Source organism: Silurus aristotelis (assembly GCF_946808225.1).
Source record: "Silurus aristotelis genome assembly, chromosome: 11".
NCBI classification, from domain to species: Eukaryota; Metazoa; Chordata; class Actinopteri; order Siluriformes; family Siluridae; genus Silurus; species Silurus aristotelis.
Genome location: NC_139584.1, coordinates 8,235,957 through 8,253,041, shown reverse-complemented (window position 1 = coordinate 8,253,041; position 17,085 = coordinate 8,235,957). Strand labels below are relative to the sequence as shown.

Here is a 17,085-nt window from a genome sequence, read left to right as displayed (position 1 = left end):
TTACTTTTAGAAAATTTGAGCTTGCAGGTCTATTTACATATTTAAAATATGACTTTAGTGACAGTGATGATTGAATGTCATTATTCTACTCTGAAAGGTATAGCGGTCTCATTTTTAACTGCCTTTTAAATCGTTAAAACTATTGTTGGTTATATTGCTATAATTTCATAGCTATTTTCTATGCAAATCTCAGAGTAATTTTAAAACTACACATTGTTCGTTCACCTTTTTATAATGTTAAGGGCTGTGGAAATACTTCACTGGAAAGTAGGGTTACAGTCTGAATGAGCGCAATTTAGATACACCAAACCAGTGGACACCGGTAGTAACCAGACGATTTACAAGGTGAAAGCAAATAAGGCCATAAAACAGTTTTCCCCTACAATATCCAACTACTTGTAATCCAAAAGTGAGAGTGGGACTGTTGAAGTCACCAATTGGGCTCACCAAGTAGTTTTGCACCTATCCACATATTGCCTAATGAACATTATTAATTCAGGATTCCAAGATAAAAAAAATAAAGAAATCATTTCAAACATTGCTATTCTGAACAGGATTAATTAGACAGTTACTACAAAATAAATAAATAAATCCACCTTTCCCATGTGTTCCCAACATGGTGTTTCATATCTGACACTTGACTGAAAATCTGGACATTTTGGAATGGACAGTAAACACAATTCTACAATGAAAAGTAAACTTTCAGGTTAACATTTAACACATGTAGCATGTGCTCATAGGCTTGTGCATCTGTGAATAAACTATTCTCCTTAGAAGTGGGTATTGAGTGAGCAAAGCAGAGTCCATCCTTTGTTCCCTTCAAGTGAACTTCACTTTGAAATGCCTCTGTAAATAACCATTGAACGGTTGTCTCTCTTTGACACACCATCCCTAGGCTTCATGCGAGTAGATTTCTAGTGTTGCCAATAATTTGCGTAGCTACAGAAGCATGAAAGATGACGTCAGAAAAAGCGTGCATATTTATTAGTGATGTAATAAATGACAAATTAGGCATGTAGAGGAACATTTTTTCACTTCTATTGGAATAAAATTGCACAAAATACAGATCTATCAGAACATGATTTTTTTTCAATAATTTACTTTTTATATGATGAAATAAATGTTTAGTATAAAAATGCTAAACATTTTGCAATTACAAACACTTTATTTTTTATCGAGTATGCACAAAATAAGCAGTGATTAACCATGAAATGTGAGTGATCATGAAGGAAAGAATGTTCCTTATTTATTTCTATAAAGAAGAATAAAGCAGTGTGGAGGCGGGACAGACATATGATGATCAGTGATTGGTTGTTAGGAAGGAGTAGTGATCAGTGATTGGTCAGATGTGTAACCGTGCCGGGTGTTGAGTGAAAGCGCGGTCTAGCTCGTATATATGAGCGCCAGTGGTGGGAGCTGGGAGCTGGATGGGGGTCCCGGGCAGCCACATTTCGGTTTGTTGGCGCTGAAAACGTTTAGCAAGTCGCCAAATCATGCGATATAAACCGTGTCTCCAATTTGGCCACGCTACACGGGGACTCTGCGTTTTGAAATCGGGGCGGGATTTTCAATCCGGAAATGACGCAAAGTCGTATCTTATTTATACCCGCGGAACACAAGGTCGCGGTTCAGACAGACACGTGCGCTTGTAGCTGGCACCACGGCGCCGAGGCCGGCCCTAAACCTGGTGAACTGGTGTCAAAATAATGCCTGTTTCCCGGTAACGGCGATCCAGCAACACAATCCGGTAACAAAACCTCAATTCCAGTGCTATCTTCCAGATTGTGAGCGATCCGTGTGCCGGCTCAAGTTAGACGTGACCCTACTGTCTCACATCGGGACGCGTCTCACATCTCTACACGCTTCTTCGACTGGGTTTTCGCCGCGATTCCTTGCGCAATGGCGGACTACCTGATTAGTGGACAGACCGGCTACGTGCCTGAAGATGGTCTGACCGGACAGCAGCTCTTCGGATGCGGTGATGGCCTCACGTACAAGTACGTAGCAGCCGGTTTATTCTGCCCAACATGCAGCTTGGAGCATTCAGTCCATTCCGCTAGACTGGGTTCTTACAGTGCTGCCTTCATAAACACAAAACGAATAGAAACGTTTACGAAGTAGTTACATTTGAATGAACGAGTCACTTGTAAAATCTTCCAGTGTAAGCAGGCGCAAATTATGCTTAATATAAATTACCAACAAAAAGAACAGACTGTAATGCATTAGATAAACATTCAGTCTTTCTGTTTATCACCTCCTGTGTTGAACAGCAGGACGGAAACTTATGGTGCTATTGAACGCTGCTTGCTGTGATTACATTATACCGAGCATAATACCACTTTCAAGCCTCCACTCCTTTATAAAAGTATAAAATGGATCCCACTGGGATATCTTTAAACATCCTGGCCCATTTAAGAGTGTTATTTTTGGTGTGTTCAATTGTTGAACACTTTACCTGATGTGCTAATTCTTTCAGTTGACCTGTATAAATTTTTTTTTTTATAAACCGAGACTTGTTTAAATGGTCAGTTCCAAAAACCTAAGCTTGCCAAAGCACACTAAAGGTAGTAATTGACCTTAAAAATGATTACTTTACGCCACCCTTCCAGTGACACTGCTCGGTTTTAGGTTACACATTCCAGCAGTGGTTGGTTTATTCCAGAAAGAGCTTCAGGGGTTAGAGGCTGAAATACAAGGTGTTCCAGACACTTTTACTTTTAGTGTCCATGTTCACCAGAGGTCTTTAACCGAAATTGCTTGAGGTCTAGAAATTGAATCCTCCTCGCCAAGTGAGGTCTGGACAATTATATACCTAAATACCTGCCAGACTAAAGAATTAAATTTAAACATTTTTATTGGACACATTATAAATAAATAAATAAAAGATTTATAAAAGAAAGTGCTTTTGTTTCTGCTGAACTGAGATCACAGATCATAAGTAATGAACACATACCTCAATGGTTCAAAAAACAAATATCTTATTTTAATTTCACACATATTGTCTGTACCACACTATTTGAAACATGGCTCTCTTCTATGCTTCAATTGCATTGGTAAAGTATCAAAAATAAACACAAGCAGGCAAAATGTAAATTGCCAATAAAAAAAAAAGTGCAAGAAACCCTTTATCTATTAATTTGTATGGTTCCTTTAAGTCCATAAAAATGTAAGTAACCTTAAAAGAAAAATAAAAGTCAGCTATGCTGAACTGAGTTGAACTTAAAGATGGAAACCTATTGATTTGGGGGAAATAAATCACATTACATTCATTCATTCATTTTCTCCCGCTTATCCGTAATTCGGGTCGCGGGGGCAGCAGTCTAAGCAGGCCCCCGCCTTCGACTGCTGCCCAATCCTCACAGCACCGTCCCTTACGGTCCCTCCTGCAGGTGGTGAGCCCACAGGAAGGCGGCCCCACGTCACGGACCTTGATATTTCCCTCGTAAGGGACCCCCGGAGCATAGAGGGTTAAGGCCCTTGCTCAAAATCACATTACTTTCATGTTAATTTGCATATGTTGTCTGAGAACTTCACTGGGAGATATTGGCCTTTCCAGATATTACTTTGAATCTTGGGAAAATAGGGTCAGTGCAATCCTCAAACTGGAATGTAAATGTTTATTGGTCATTCTTAACCTGTATTTACTTTTGATAATGTTAAGTGTTCAGAATGCTGACTCACAACTATATGTTGAACCGAACATGCTCAAGGTGTGCAGTGCCACGTTTGGGGGAAAAACAGCCTCCAGCACAGTCTGTCTTGTTCTTGCCTTGTAGTTTTAAGTTCACTGGAGTCTGCCAGATTGTGACCCCTAATGTATAAACATAACATGGTTACACCCTGTGGCTACGCCATCCAGTCTAATGCTCAGCGCTCAAGAAACCACACGACTGGGAGAATTTAGAAACCCAAACAACTTGCTCATCCCACATGTGAAAATCAAGCTCCCGCAGCTTGTCGACTTTGACGCCAGTCTCAAAGGGTTGCAGCAGGACGTAGTGGCCAAACATGGCTTTTATTATAGTCTCTAGACTCATTTCTTTCGCTCAGAACTGCCCAGTTTTCCAATTTTACTTTAACAATTGCCTAAAACTGTCTTTTATTAAAACATCACTGGGATCGCTTTAGCAGCAATCGGCGATATGGCTAGTGATTTATTAGTAATACACATTGTAATAAGCAAGTAATTAACAGTTTCTGGAGAATGTGGACGGCTTTTACTGTTTGTAGTAGGTTTGTAGAATGTTCTCCAAAGGGGCATACGGAACAGGACGTACAGCGAACAAATTGTGAACACCATGTGATTCATGAAAGAACTGCCAACTACACTGACAGAAGGGTCACCATATCAACACTGAAGTGATTTTCTGTGTTGAATTACACATTTTTATCATTTCCACTATAAACGTTGGTGAGAATGAATTGTCACTATATAAACTATTTTTACTATATGCAATCAGGTTTAAGAATTCAGCAGTGAAGAACTAAATGATTAGAAAAACAATGCTGTACAGTTGTAGTGTTATGTTTATGTAAATTACAGGATGGTAGTTTGCGCTCTGTTGGGGAAAATCATATTGATTTGTTGTCTCGACACTGAGCTGGCATTTAAAATACAGTTTAATTTGCGTGTTTGTTTGACTTGAGGCAATTTTTTGTTTGTTTTTCCCTTACAGTGACTTCTTGGTTCTTCCAGGCTATATTGACTTTACAGCTGACCAAGTGGTAAGTAAAACAAACATTTTTTTCAGCATGTCTAGTTTAGGTAATTTGTATTGGAGCACAGTGATGTGTTTCATAGACAGAGCTGTCTATTAGTGCCACGGTTAGAACTCGTTTTCTAAAGACAAAAGCCATTGTTCGGCTATTTGGGTTACATTACACACTCACACATTGTGGTTACAAAACTGCCGAACTCTACATGAAAAGCACTAGAACAGGACATATGTCTATATAATATAAGGATTGTCATTTTGTATATTCACATGCATTTTCCCTGTAGGACTTGACATCAGCCCTGACCAAACAGATCACTCTGAAAACGCCGCTGGTGTCCTCTCCCATGGACACGGTCACCGAGTCGGGCATGGCCATCGCTATGGCTGTAAGTAAAACAGACACAAATCTGCTTATGTGAATTACATCACTATATTAAAGAGAAAAAGATCACATTAAACACCTGTGGTTTATTGAGATTCAATTGTCAGAAATATTCCTTTAATTACCATGATGCAGATATTGTGTTCTGGGGCTGAAACGATTCCTCGAGTAATTCGAATACAAAAAAAATAATCATCAAATGCCTCAATGCTTCGTTTAGTCCATTTAAATGCATGCGAAGCATTTTTCCCGCACGGACCGTTATTATAAAAATGGAGAAACGAGGAGAAAACAGCAAGGGGCGAGGAGAAGATTCATATAGAAGCCTGTTTTTTGCCTAAATCTGACTATCGCACAATTCCAACCTCATTTCTCACAGTTCTGACTTTTTTTCTCACAATTCCAATTTTTATTATTTTTTTTTTTTAATTTAATTTTTTTTTATTAAGCCAATCGAGCAGTCACCCACTCTGAGGTGAAAGCTTTACACATTGAAAATGAAATAGGCTACAATCAGTAGAATCGCATGGTCTCGATCTAAGCCTCCAAACCCTGGAGAGAACTCTGTCCATCCTCTGGAGGAGACAGAACAAGACAAATGAAGCAGAGGAGCCTCGTTCATACACAAACAGCTTCAAACTTTAGGCCCAACTATTGTTAGCAGTGGATGCACCAGAAATTTCTGAATTCTAAGGAAAAAAGGTCAAAATTGCAAGGGGGGAATCAGAATTACGAGGAATAAACTGGAAATTGTGAGGGGGGACTGAACTAGGGAAACTCCTTTCTTTTTTTTTTTTTTTTTTTTTTTTTTTTTTTTTTTTTTTTTTTATGCGTCGAAACTGTCCTTCTATACATACAGGCCAAAGAAAAGGACAAAGTTTGCAGAGATTTTGGGATAATTTTTAACTAAAATATAAAGAAAACACTGTTCACGGTGCACTTACTACTTTTTTTTATTTTTTTATTTTATATATATATATATATATATATATATATATATATAAAGTAATGTATGATTTTTATTAAATTTTTTTATTTATTTTATTTTTTTCGCCAATTGAATGCACTACATCAGTTTAGTTTTCACCGATATTCTTGTATGTAATTTATAAAATTGCTATTTTTCTAAAAAGGAAACAAATTACTTTAATTAATTACAAATTAATATTTTAAGAAACCTGTCTTATTTTCTCTTGTATATTTAGCATTGCTCTTTTTAGTATCGGATTACTCGATTAATCATTGGAATAATCGGTAGAATACTAGGTTACTAAAATGATCAATAGCTACAGCCCTAATTGTGTCAACTGTGAACTGTTTGTTCTGTGGTCTTCAGCTCACTGGTGGGATCGGCTTCATCCACCATAACTGCACGCCAGAATTCCAGGCTAATGAAGTGAGAAAGGTCAAGGTAAATCTCTCCTCTCATGTTACCTGCACACTCGCAGTGGGTTCACTGTGCTTCAAGCGTTGTTTCTCTGTGAGGGGAGGGATGAGCGATGGGACGGTGTACCGTAACACACGGTTATTAGTTGACAATTGATCTTTTATTTAAAGCAATCTGCTGGGGGGCAGGTGCAAAAATATTTGTTCTGTCTCGGGACGCATGGCTGTACTTTCTTTTCGGCTTCTCCCGTTAGGGGTCGCCACAGCGGATCCTCCGCACGTTTGATTTGGCACATGTTTTACGCTGGATGCCCTTCCTAACGCAACCCTCTCCAATTTATCCGGGCTTGGGACCGGCACTAAGAGTGGCTGGGGATGGTTCCCTGACCGGGAATCGAACCCGGGTCGCAGCGGTGGGAGCGCTGCATCTTAACCACTAGACCACCAGGGGAATGGGACGCATGGCTGTACTAATAATAAAAAAAACCTACTATTATTCTGCTTCTTTCGGCTGCTCCCATTAGGGGTCTCTACAGTGGATCATCAGTCTCTATACTATTCTGTCCTCTACATCTGCCTCTTGCAAACCAATTACCTGCAAGTCTTCCCTCACCACATCCCTAACCTCCTCCTTGGCGTTCCTCTTTTCCTCCTTCCTGGCAGCTCCATCTTCAGCATTCTCCTACCGATATACCCCATGTCCCTCCTTTGCACATGTCCAAACCATCTCAATCTAACCTCCCTCACCGTGTCTCCAAAACATCCTTTGCACTGTTGATTCCAGGTACCTAAACTCCTCCACCTTCTCCACCTTCTCCACCTCTTCTCCCTGCAACCGCACCACTCCACTGCCCTTCTTCTCTTTCACACACATCTTCAAGAATTTGACATTCTGTACGATTAGGTACATCTGACCAACTGCCTTAGCAGCATGTGATTGCGACACTCAATAGTTATTTGGTGTATTTCATCTACAGATGGCCTTAGTTTAAAGACCCCTGATTTAAGGGGAGGAAAACAAACTTATACTTTATTTCCCATATAAAGCAGTTTGGAAAATAGACCTATTTTCTTTTGCCAAAATAGTAAATTATTTTATAGTTACTTATCTTAGAAATAAGTAGTGGACACTTACCTGAAATGCCTGATTCTACTGAAGGGTGTAGACTGATTTTAATGGTAGGTAAAATGATATATGATGTGCAAAAAAAATACATATTATAAACACAATGTTCGAGGCATTTAGATATTACAAAAATGGTTTCAAATGAAATGGAACCACTGTTCCTTGTATATTATCAATGTCAAAAGTGGAAATCATTTAGTGGCTCTCTTCTGTTCAGCCTTCCGGTCACGGCTGTTTACGGTTCCTTACGTGAACAGAGGAAAGACACTATGTGATTGGGTTGGTCGGCCACATTTGCGATTAAAGAAGCTTAAAGCTACATTTTATATTCAGATACTCTGAAGATAAGAGCTGGGTGAGAAATGGTACAAAACCACTTTGAACAATAAGAACTGGTTTCCATGACAACCCTGTTATACCCTGTTACAGAGCAAGAATATTACTTAGTCTTAACTGGTGGTATTTATTATTATTATTGCTCCTATGCCCTACTCATACACACTTTTACCCATTGGACGTTTTCTTCTTCCACCCCGCCACATCTCTCAGAGATACGAGCAGGGTTTCATTACAGATCCTGTGGTGATGAGTCCCAACGAGCGCGTGAGAGACGTTTTTCAGGCGAAAGCGCGTCACGGCTTCTGCGGCATTCCCATCACAGACAACGGACAGATGGGAGGACGCCTTGTAGGCATCATCTCATCCCGAGACATCGACTTCCTCAAAGAGGAGGAGCATGAGCTCCCGCTCAGCGAGGTAAGCAGGGATTTAACCGTAAGAAGATACATGTTTAACAAAAGGCATAAGATTGACTTTAAACCCTTTTGTACATTGAGACTGTGTTGTATGAAGGTTCACCCACATTTCTGCGTTTAATGTCGGTAGGTGATGACGAAAATGGAGGATCTTGTAGTGGCTCCTGCCGGTGTGACGTTAAAGGAAGCTAATGAGATCCTTCAGAGGAGTAAAAAAGGTAAAATAACAAGTTTGCATTTGTTTTGTCTTGTGTGAAATGTAAATTAATAAACGCATGTGCACTTTGTTCTTAATGTTCTGAATGCTGCATTATTTTTATTTATTTTTTGTTAAATAATTTTATACCACTTTCCATACATACTTTATATATTTAAGTTGTTTTTGTCCTCCTAAGGTTCCACTGTTTTGTTCCCTGAGAAACAAAATCCTTGTTTTTTTTTTTTTTAAATCAAATATAAATACACAGTTCATCCTCATGAAGTCATTATAAAAACCATACCTGCGTTCAGTACATTTTACTGATCTTTACCAATTAGTAGTAAATTAAGACAAGGTCTGATCGAACCTAAAATAAAGTAATACAATTATAACAATAAATTATCTGGAGTGACTTTCATTTATGAATTTTAATGTTGTAAATAAGATTTTCAGATAGGATTTATTTGTTACATGTTTTTGCTGTATTAAGAATTTTGCACAATGGCGTGCATTTAGTGCGCATTCTCGCCATCTTTCTGATCTCGCCATCTTTCTGATCTCGCCATCTTTCTGATCTCTCTCTCTTTCTGATCTCTCTCTCTTTCTGATCTCTCTTTCTGAACTATTTTTATTAAATATAGAATTTACTTAAACACTGCTATGGGTTTATGAAGGTCATGTAATTGGTAAGTATTGTATTATAGCAAGGTAATTAATGTTAGTGGGTGTTGCAGGATCTTTGGTATCAGCTGAAGGCACTTCATAAACATTTCTTTACGGTTGTGAAAATATGGCAGCAGTTCACTGATATGTAGTGGGCGAAAGTGTTTTGCGTTTCTAGCAACATTTACCTGATATTCCCTCAGGCAAACTGCCCATCGTAAACGAGGAGGGCTGCTTGGTGTCCATCATTGCTCGCACAGACCTGAAGAAGAACCGAGATTTCCCTCTGGCCTCCAAAGACCCTCGCAAGCAGCTGTTGTGTGGCGCTGCGATAGGAACACACAACGACGACAAATACAGACTCGACCTGCTCGTGCAAGCTGGCGTGGACGTGGTCATCCTGGTGAGTGCCCATGTGCACTTGTGTTCATTTTTCTTGTCTTTTATTTATTTATTTTTATTTCCCACCTAATTGCTTGGTTTGTTTCAAACAGGACTCTTCTCAAGGAAACTCAATTTTCCAGATCAACATGATCAAGTACATCAAGGAGAAATACCCCAACCTGCAGGTTATCGGAGGCAACGGTAGGAGTCACTCAACACACACCCTTGAGCATACACTTACAATCCACTTGATCTGTTTCAGGGATGGTGTGTGGTGTTCCTGCTTCACTGATATCCAGGATTTCATAAAAACGTGTAATATAAAGTCACAGCTCTTAAATTAGGACCTGTGATGTTTTAGAACATGGTTACCATGATCACAATTAAACACTAATAGTATGCAGTCACTCTTATGTTACTTAGTTAATTGACACGTTTGGAAGGTTTCAGAATATCCACTTGAGTGCAGTTAACTATTAAAAGTACTGAGTTTAACTGACGGTAAAATTTTATGGCTGGGAAATGTCTGTTTGAATACGTTTGTTGGTGTATTTATTTATGTGAATAATGGAATAGTTTTATGGAGGTATAATAGAGAAGTGTGTGTAATATAATAGTTATCCTAAGGATGTTCATGAGGGACTGAAAAGGGAACTCAATCAGAACTCAGACTAGAGAGCAAGGTTTACATTCCAAGGTGCAGTCATAAATTGCATTAGTGCAGGATAACCACTAGAGGTCACAAATGTGCCACACTTGATGTTGTTCTACAATAACAATAGGATATAAATAAGTTATATAAAAAAAAAAATTGGTATGTTTCTAAACAAAAAAAATTTTAATTTTCTTCTGAACACATTCTTTCTTTCTTCTCTTTTTTTCTCAGTGGTAACAGCAGCTCAGACGAAGAATCTTATCGATGCCGGTGCGGATGCTCTGAGAGTGGGCATGGGCAGTGGCTCCATCTGTATCACACAGGAAGGCGAGTCCATCAATCATACACATCAACAATCTTTCTGTTACTTCCAAACCTAAATCCGCTCCTTATTTTGAGCTGATTAACCACCTCGAAACCCAAATTGTCCATTATCCTGTGACGTTTGAGTGTTCCATTTAGTCCCTTTGGGGCAAAATTATGATTCCGGTACACTTTGGATCTGGTACATTGACAAATGACTGTCATGTATCTTACCATTTTAGTATCACATGAATCCAGGTGTCTAAGCGTTTTTGTGTAATTATTATTAAGGGATTGACCGATCCATCATACCTGTGAATAAGTATAATAAGAGCGTGATAGACTGCATAAATCGAAAATCTATTAGTGAATCATCTGGTCAGGTGAAAGCTGAAATATGTGGCCCAGTCTTTGTCTGCCCTGAAATCTTTGCGAGGCAAAACAGCTAGAATAGTTCTTAGCTGATGGTTGTAGTGTGGAAACTTTAGCTGTGCTATAGTTTCAGCATCAAGATGTGCCCAAGCAGTGGAGGCAATTTAACATGAGCACAGCCTACATACCAAATGAAAAAAAAACCTCTATTTCAAATAAAAAGAAAGAAATGTAAGTTTTTGAATAATTAAAAAAAAATGCAGCTTGGCAACAAATCCTGCCTCTCAAAGTGCTCCTTCTTACTCTGCGCAAAAAAAAAAAAAACGTTGAGAAGAATGGGACCATACAAGCCAGTCTTCATTTTCAAAGGCACCTTTATTTGTTCCTGTTTTTGTCTTTCCCTATTTTTTATTTTGTATCACCCTTAGTCCCCCATTCGTCTGCTCTACGTCTCTCTCTCCACTAGCTATCCACTTGTATTTGATTCATCCTTTTTCTCCACATGATTTGAACGCTTTATTTTCCTTAGTTCTTCTTTCATGCCTTTCATCCGTGCTCTGTGTTTAATCTCTCTCTAGCTCCTCTTACTATTCCTCCTGATATAAAGCTCCACAGCCCCAAAGCCCCAGCCACTGTAACAGGATACTGCAGTAAGTCCGTCCCCTGCTCCCTGACACAGGGCTCCTATTGGCTCAGTGCTACTCTTCCTGCCCACCTTCCTTTCACAACCCGCTGCACTGATTGGCTAAAGGCTCTGCATCAGCAGTAGTAGTAGTTGCTGTGTTTGGGTTTTTGGGGTTTTGGATGCTTGTTATACTGCAGAGGTGTCAGGCTCCAGTCCTGTCTATATTTGTACAGGCTTTCTTTTTCTTTTCTTTTCTTTCTTTTAGAATAAAACATCGGATTCGACACAAGTTTCAGTAATGAGTCAATCTGGTTCGAGCGGTGGTTCTCCAGGACTGGAATGTGAAACCCCTGCTGTAATCTGACTAACCTGTCAGTCTTTGGCAAACTCTCAGACTCAAATCATGAGGAGCAGTTTGAAGTGCACTTATGGTTAAGACAAAGTGTGACCGCAATTTAAGGAAACTGTTTTTTATTTAATTTTTTTTTTTTTATTTTAAGGAAAAAATTTTGCGGTTTGCCGAAATGAGAGCCTCGCCGCATATCTAACCCACTTACACAACAGAGTTGTTCTAAGTTATAACTCATTGTATCATTTTTCACTTCATCCAAGCCGCCCCCGTTTTGCGTTCTAGCAAAATGTACCCAGATACTTTTACTGCATGTGGTGTATTTTTGAAAATGCTTATGTAGCATTGTGTGGGAAGTGGTAGCCCAGTGTTTAAGATGTAAGACTTTTGATCAGAAGGTCTTGATTTTAAATGATGATGATTATCATGATTTTTTTTTTTTTAATTAGCCCTATAGCTGCTCAGTTGTATAAAAAATAATTGAGAAGTCAGTCGCTCTGGCTAAAGACTTCTGCCAAATGCCAAAAAAGTAAATGAAGCATTATGCAATTCAATCAGGTAAAATGTAGAGATATTTTTGAGCAATATAACACTGTACAATGTAATTAAGTAGGCATTTGAAAAACGTTTAGTCAAAATATTGTTCAATCAATAAAAGTGGGCAATATTACTCTAGTGAAAAGCACTAATTCAGAATTGCCTCTTCTGCCCACCAGAGGGCGCTCCTGGTAATAAGTTGTAAGCACCAATAATTTCATAACCAAGTAATTTTAGGTTTTTTCCTGCTACAGAGCAGGTGACATCTGTGATGTCGGGGCATATTTAAAAAATAAAAATAAAAAAAGTTCCGTACGCACTTTTTTAGAAACAGGATGAGCGAAATGTACTTAATTTTTTAAGTACATTTCGCTCATCCTGTTTCTAAAAAAGTGCGTAAGGAATTTATTTATTTATATATTTTATTTTTTATTTTATTTTTTTTTAATTATTATTATTTGCTTTAAATGTAGACATTCCATACACGTCTGTCTTTGTTGCTCTTGTGTTCAGACTGAGGGTGTTTGTCTTGCTATTGATTGGCAGACCATTAGAAGAGGGATTATTATACATTATAATGTTATCTAGTAGAGATTGACTGATGGGTTTTTTTGGCCGATTTTTTTAATTTATTTATTTTCCCCTTTATCTCGTGAAATCTAATAATTAATAAATAAGACATGATACATAAAATCGCTTCAATGAAACATTTATTGAACAACATAAGCCTCTCCAATTAGTGCACATATTACCAGGTTTTGGTCCCTGTGCCTACCTGTAGCCCAAACTACAGCTGGTTAAGTGGTTAAGCTGGTTAAGTGAAGTTACTCGCATATTCTCTTCAAATATATTCTTGTTTTCTATTACTGTAGCATCCTATTTAACCAATGAAATATATGATAAGTTTAGGAGCGAAGGTTAAGAACTTAAGGCCGGGGACACACCAAGCTGACGGTCGGCAATCTGGAAATTTTAAGTGGTTTTTGAGCGTCGGTGGGGTTTTTTTCCACACAGTTTGCTTGACTTGGATCGCATCAGCTGTTTTTCAGCCGTTTCCGCATGTTGAGCAGCGGCGGAGCCCGTCGATGAGAAAAAGAACTCAGATAAGCTATTTAGCTTAACGAATTAGCACATGGGGAAAAAATGGAACACGCATGTTGCCATTCTTGCTCTTGTGTTTGCAACTTAGCAGACATGATTGAACTGCAGGCATCTGTTAGTAATGATCACAGCAGGTGTAAACGCTGATTGCTTTATATATGCACAGTTGTAGTGTTTCGGTTTCCCTGTTTGTATGCCGAATAGACTACTGCCACCTGTTGGTTTGGGAGAGTAATGTTCTCTCACGCAGGGGCAGAACGCACATGCGCGGTTTGGTGCGTCAGATGCGCATGCCTAATAATTGGTCTAATTTGTAGCACAATCAGCTGACTGATTCATAAAAAAAAAAGGCAAAAATCGGCCCAATCAATCGGTCAACCTCAAGTTATATCGCTCTATTATACAGGGTTTCTGAAAAGCCAGGAACGAATACATAATTCTGTTTATAATTTGCATCATGGGTTATACATGATTATGTTCGGTTATACCCCCGCCCACTTTTTCTGCTATACATTTCCAGTTTCTGCATCACTGTTTTCTAGATTTTCAAATCAAATTCTTTGCTCAACTTATTAGTTTTTGATATTTTACTTTATTTCTTTTGTTTAAAACCTTATACCTTTTGATATGTATCACATCATATAGCTGGGGTACATCCTCTTAAATGTCATCAGCATTTAGATGAAGTCCTTGACTTTTTCCACACAGTGCTACCTTTTTTTTTTCTAAACGTGAATCTGTTAAATCCTCTATTAGTTCACTTTTATGTACAATACACCCCAAGTACTTTTGCTGTTTCTAACCTAATGATTTGTATTCAACTTCCTCAAAACCTCACCCACAGTGAGTTTTAATAATCCTGACACAGTGCATGCTGGGAAACGGTTAACAATACAAATTCTTAGAGCATGTTGTGTATATTGGGGATTATTGGTACTGAAATAGGAGTTGAGAGAGGTTTTTTTTTTTCTCTCTCTCTTTCAGTACTGGCATGTGGCAGACCGCAGGCTACAGCTGTGTATAAGGTGTCGGAATATGCACGGCGCTTCGGCGTGCCAGTCATCGCAGACGGCGGCATTCAGAACGTAGGCCACATCGCCAAGGCCCTGGCACTCGGGGCATCCACAGGTGAGGCACTTAATTCAAAAAAGCCCTCAGGGTAGAAAAGGTCTACTGTTGTACGATTAGAACTTGTTTGCTAAAAATGTAATTGATTAGTGGGTACATGTGTGGCAAACTGATTCAGGTGTATTGCCAGTGACAATGTTTTACTCTTATATTTAAATGCGATCGTTGGTATCGTTGTCTCTCAGTGATGATGGGCTCGTTGATGGCAGCGACCAGTGAAGCTCCAGGCGAGTATTTTTTCTCAGATGGCATCCGGCTGAAGAAGTACAGAGGAATGGGCTCACTTGATGCCATGGATAAGAACCTGGGATCGCAGACCAGATATTTCAGGTAACACACTCATTTAGTCATTTTTATGTGCATTAAAATACCATTTCTAGATCCTGCATACAGTCATTTAATCCCAATGTGATTTACTTTGCTTTTCTGGTTTTTGTATATTGTGTGTTGTAGCGTGTGCATGCTAGCTACCATCAAACTAGCAGGGAAATTCAAATGTCTAGTGGTGATGTCATTTAAATGTCATGTGACTTGCTGATTTGATTTCAGCTCCTCCTTCTCGATTCCACCATCTGCATGCCGTTAAATTTGTTCTTGAGTCTCATCCTCACGGTGTGTCCATCTCTCTTTCAGCGAGTGTGATAAGATTAAAGTAGCTCAGGGAGTCTCAGGCGCTGTACAGGACAAAGGCTCCGTCCATAAGTTCGTCCCCTACCTCCATGCTGGAATCCAGCACTCCTGCCAGGACATAGGAGCCAAGAGCCTTACACAACTTAGGTACACACAGCCGCCGACCCAAAGTATTAAATATAAAACGATCACGCACAGACTCACACAAGCAGAGACTCAGAAGTGAGAACTGTGTACATGCAGGCGTACAAGTCTGGGCATTCAGTGTTTACTGTCTCTCTGCCTGTTTTGTTTTCGCAGAGCAATGATGTATTCTGGCGATCTAAAATTTGAGAAAAGAACCGTATCCGCTCAGGTGGAGGGAGGAGTGCATGGGCTGCACAGGTACACACGCATACATACAGCTCAAGACCTCATAAAAGATGAAGTACGCCATATTCTAAAAACATCTAATAATTGAAAACTAACTAATTTACCTATCTATAGAAATAGAACATGTCTGGTTTAAGTAGATATAAGCTGTGCAGTCTGGAACTGATTGCTGGCCGTGGCAATTCCTCAAAAACTCAGCTGTTTGTGGATTTCTAACAGATTATACAGTAATGTACAGAAAACATTTCCACTATAATCCCTTTTATAAATGTTGTCTAATTGGACATGAATGGCTTTTATTTTATATAAATGAATTTCTCCATTTGATCGTGGCTGAAAGCAGGAAAGCCTTAAAAGCTGTGTGCACGTGATTTTTGGGATGGGGGCGGGGCTTTCTGTGCTTGCAGTAAATATCGGAGATTTCGAAACACCCGCACAAGTCATCATAGATTCAAATGTTGGCAGAATCCTGTTTTGGATAAGGAGGGAAAAAAACTGTTTTGTTTGTACGTTTTGTTATAATTATGATAACTAGTGATGGTAAACTGGAACCGGAACAGAAAAAGCAATTGGCAGTTTGGAAAATTGAATACAATCTGAGTTAATGTGACTGGATATCAGTGTAGAAATGTTTTAATTATTACATCACAAAAGCCCAAATGTTATTATCAGAATAAATATCAGTTGAAGGAACTTTTAACTTGCTAATATTGACATGACAAGCAAGCATTAAGTAGAGATTTTATTAGGAATAAACAAATTCCCAAAAAAAACCCCACAGGAATGTGCAAATAATGTGTACCGTAGATTACAAGCATATATTAATTACTCTAAAGTCTGTGAACTTGGGAGATCTAACTATTTGGGTGCTCTTATGGAAATTCAATATGTCTTATTGATTAATAAAACAGAAAAATGAAAGTTTCAAAGTTTTCTTTTTATACCATCTTTTTGATATGTAGTTTTATCTCGATCCTTGATCCTTTAATAGCAAAATAATTTGCCAATGAAATTTGTTAAATAGCAGTGACCACTACTGGTCAACCTCTGCAATTGCAGCTTTTGTCTAAATATATGACTTCAACATTATGGATATTGTTTGGGTTTTTTGGTTTGTATTATTTACTGCATCTTTTCTTTCTGCCTTTCAGCTATGAGAAACGTCTGTTCTAATGACAACTAATGCCAAGAATACACATTAACACACACACGCACACTGCATAACACACCAAATCAGTGTCATTTTATTTTATAAATTCGTATTACTTTATCTGGTTAGTACAAAGATGATCACCTTGTATATGCATATATGCACAGTGTGGTGCATCCATGCCCATGTCAAAACCATGTCACACTTCCCTTTTCTTTGTCTTTCAGACCTTTTGTTGAGCAAACAATCT

General features: G+C 38.7%; 1 protein-coding gene across 2 annotated transcripts in view; it reads left to right on the top strand.

Annotated features, from left to right (window-relative positions):
• Positions 1-1,537: 1,537 nt before the first annotated feature.
• Positions 1,538-17,085, top strand: part of impdh2 (IMP (inosine 5'-monophosphate) dehydrogenase 2) — a 15,687-nt gene continuing 139 nt past the window's right edge. Inside the window, exons 1-15 of one of the 2 annotated variants that reach the window (XM_083555389.1) lie at positions 1,551-1,997; positions 4,677-4,725; positions 5,003-5,104; positions 6,437-6,511; positions 8,162-8,368; positions 8,498-8,585; positions 9,433-9,632; positions 9,724-9,814; positions 10,500-10,595; positions 11,522-11,593; positions 14,540-14,683; positions 14,869-15,013; positions 15,317-15,460; positions 15,614-15,697; positions 16,837-17,085. The exon at positions 16,837-17,085 is cut by the window's right edge and continues 139 nt beyond it. In XM_083555389.1, coding sequence (XP_083411515.1) covers positions 1,900-1,997; positions 4,677-4,725; positions 5,003-5,104; positions 6,437-6,511; positions 8,162-8,368; positions 8,498-8,585; positions 9,433-9,632; positions 9,724-9,814; positions 10,500-10,595; positions 11,522-11,593; positions 14,540-14,683; positions 14,869-15,013; positions 15,317-15,460; positions 15,614-15,697; positions 16,837-16,858 — 1,617 coding nt within the window. In that variant the 5' untranslated portion in view covers positions 1,551-1,899 and the 3' untranslated portion in view covers positions 16,859-17,085. Of the gene's footprint in view, positions 1,998-4,676; positions 4,726-5,002; positions 5,105-6,436; positions 6,512-8,161; positions 8,369-8,497; positions 8,586-9,432; positions 9,633-9,723; positions 9,815-10,499; positions 10,596-11,521; positions 11,594-14,539; positions 14,684-14,868; positions 15,014-15,316; positions 15,461-15,613; positions 15,698-16,836 lie in introns of both variants that reach the window. The other variant, XM_083555390.1, reaches the window with a different exon arrangement.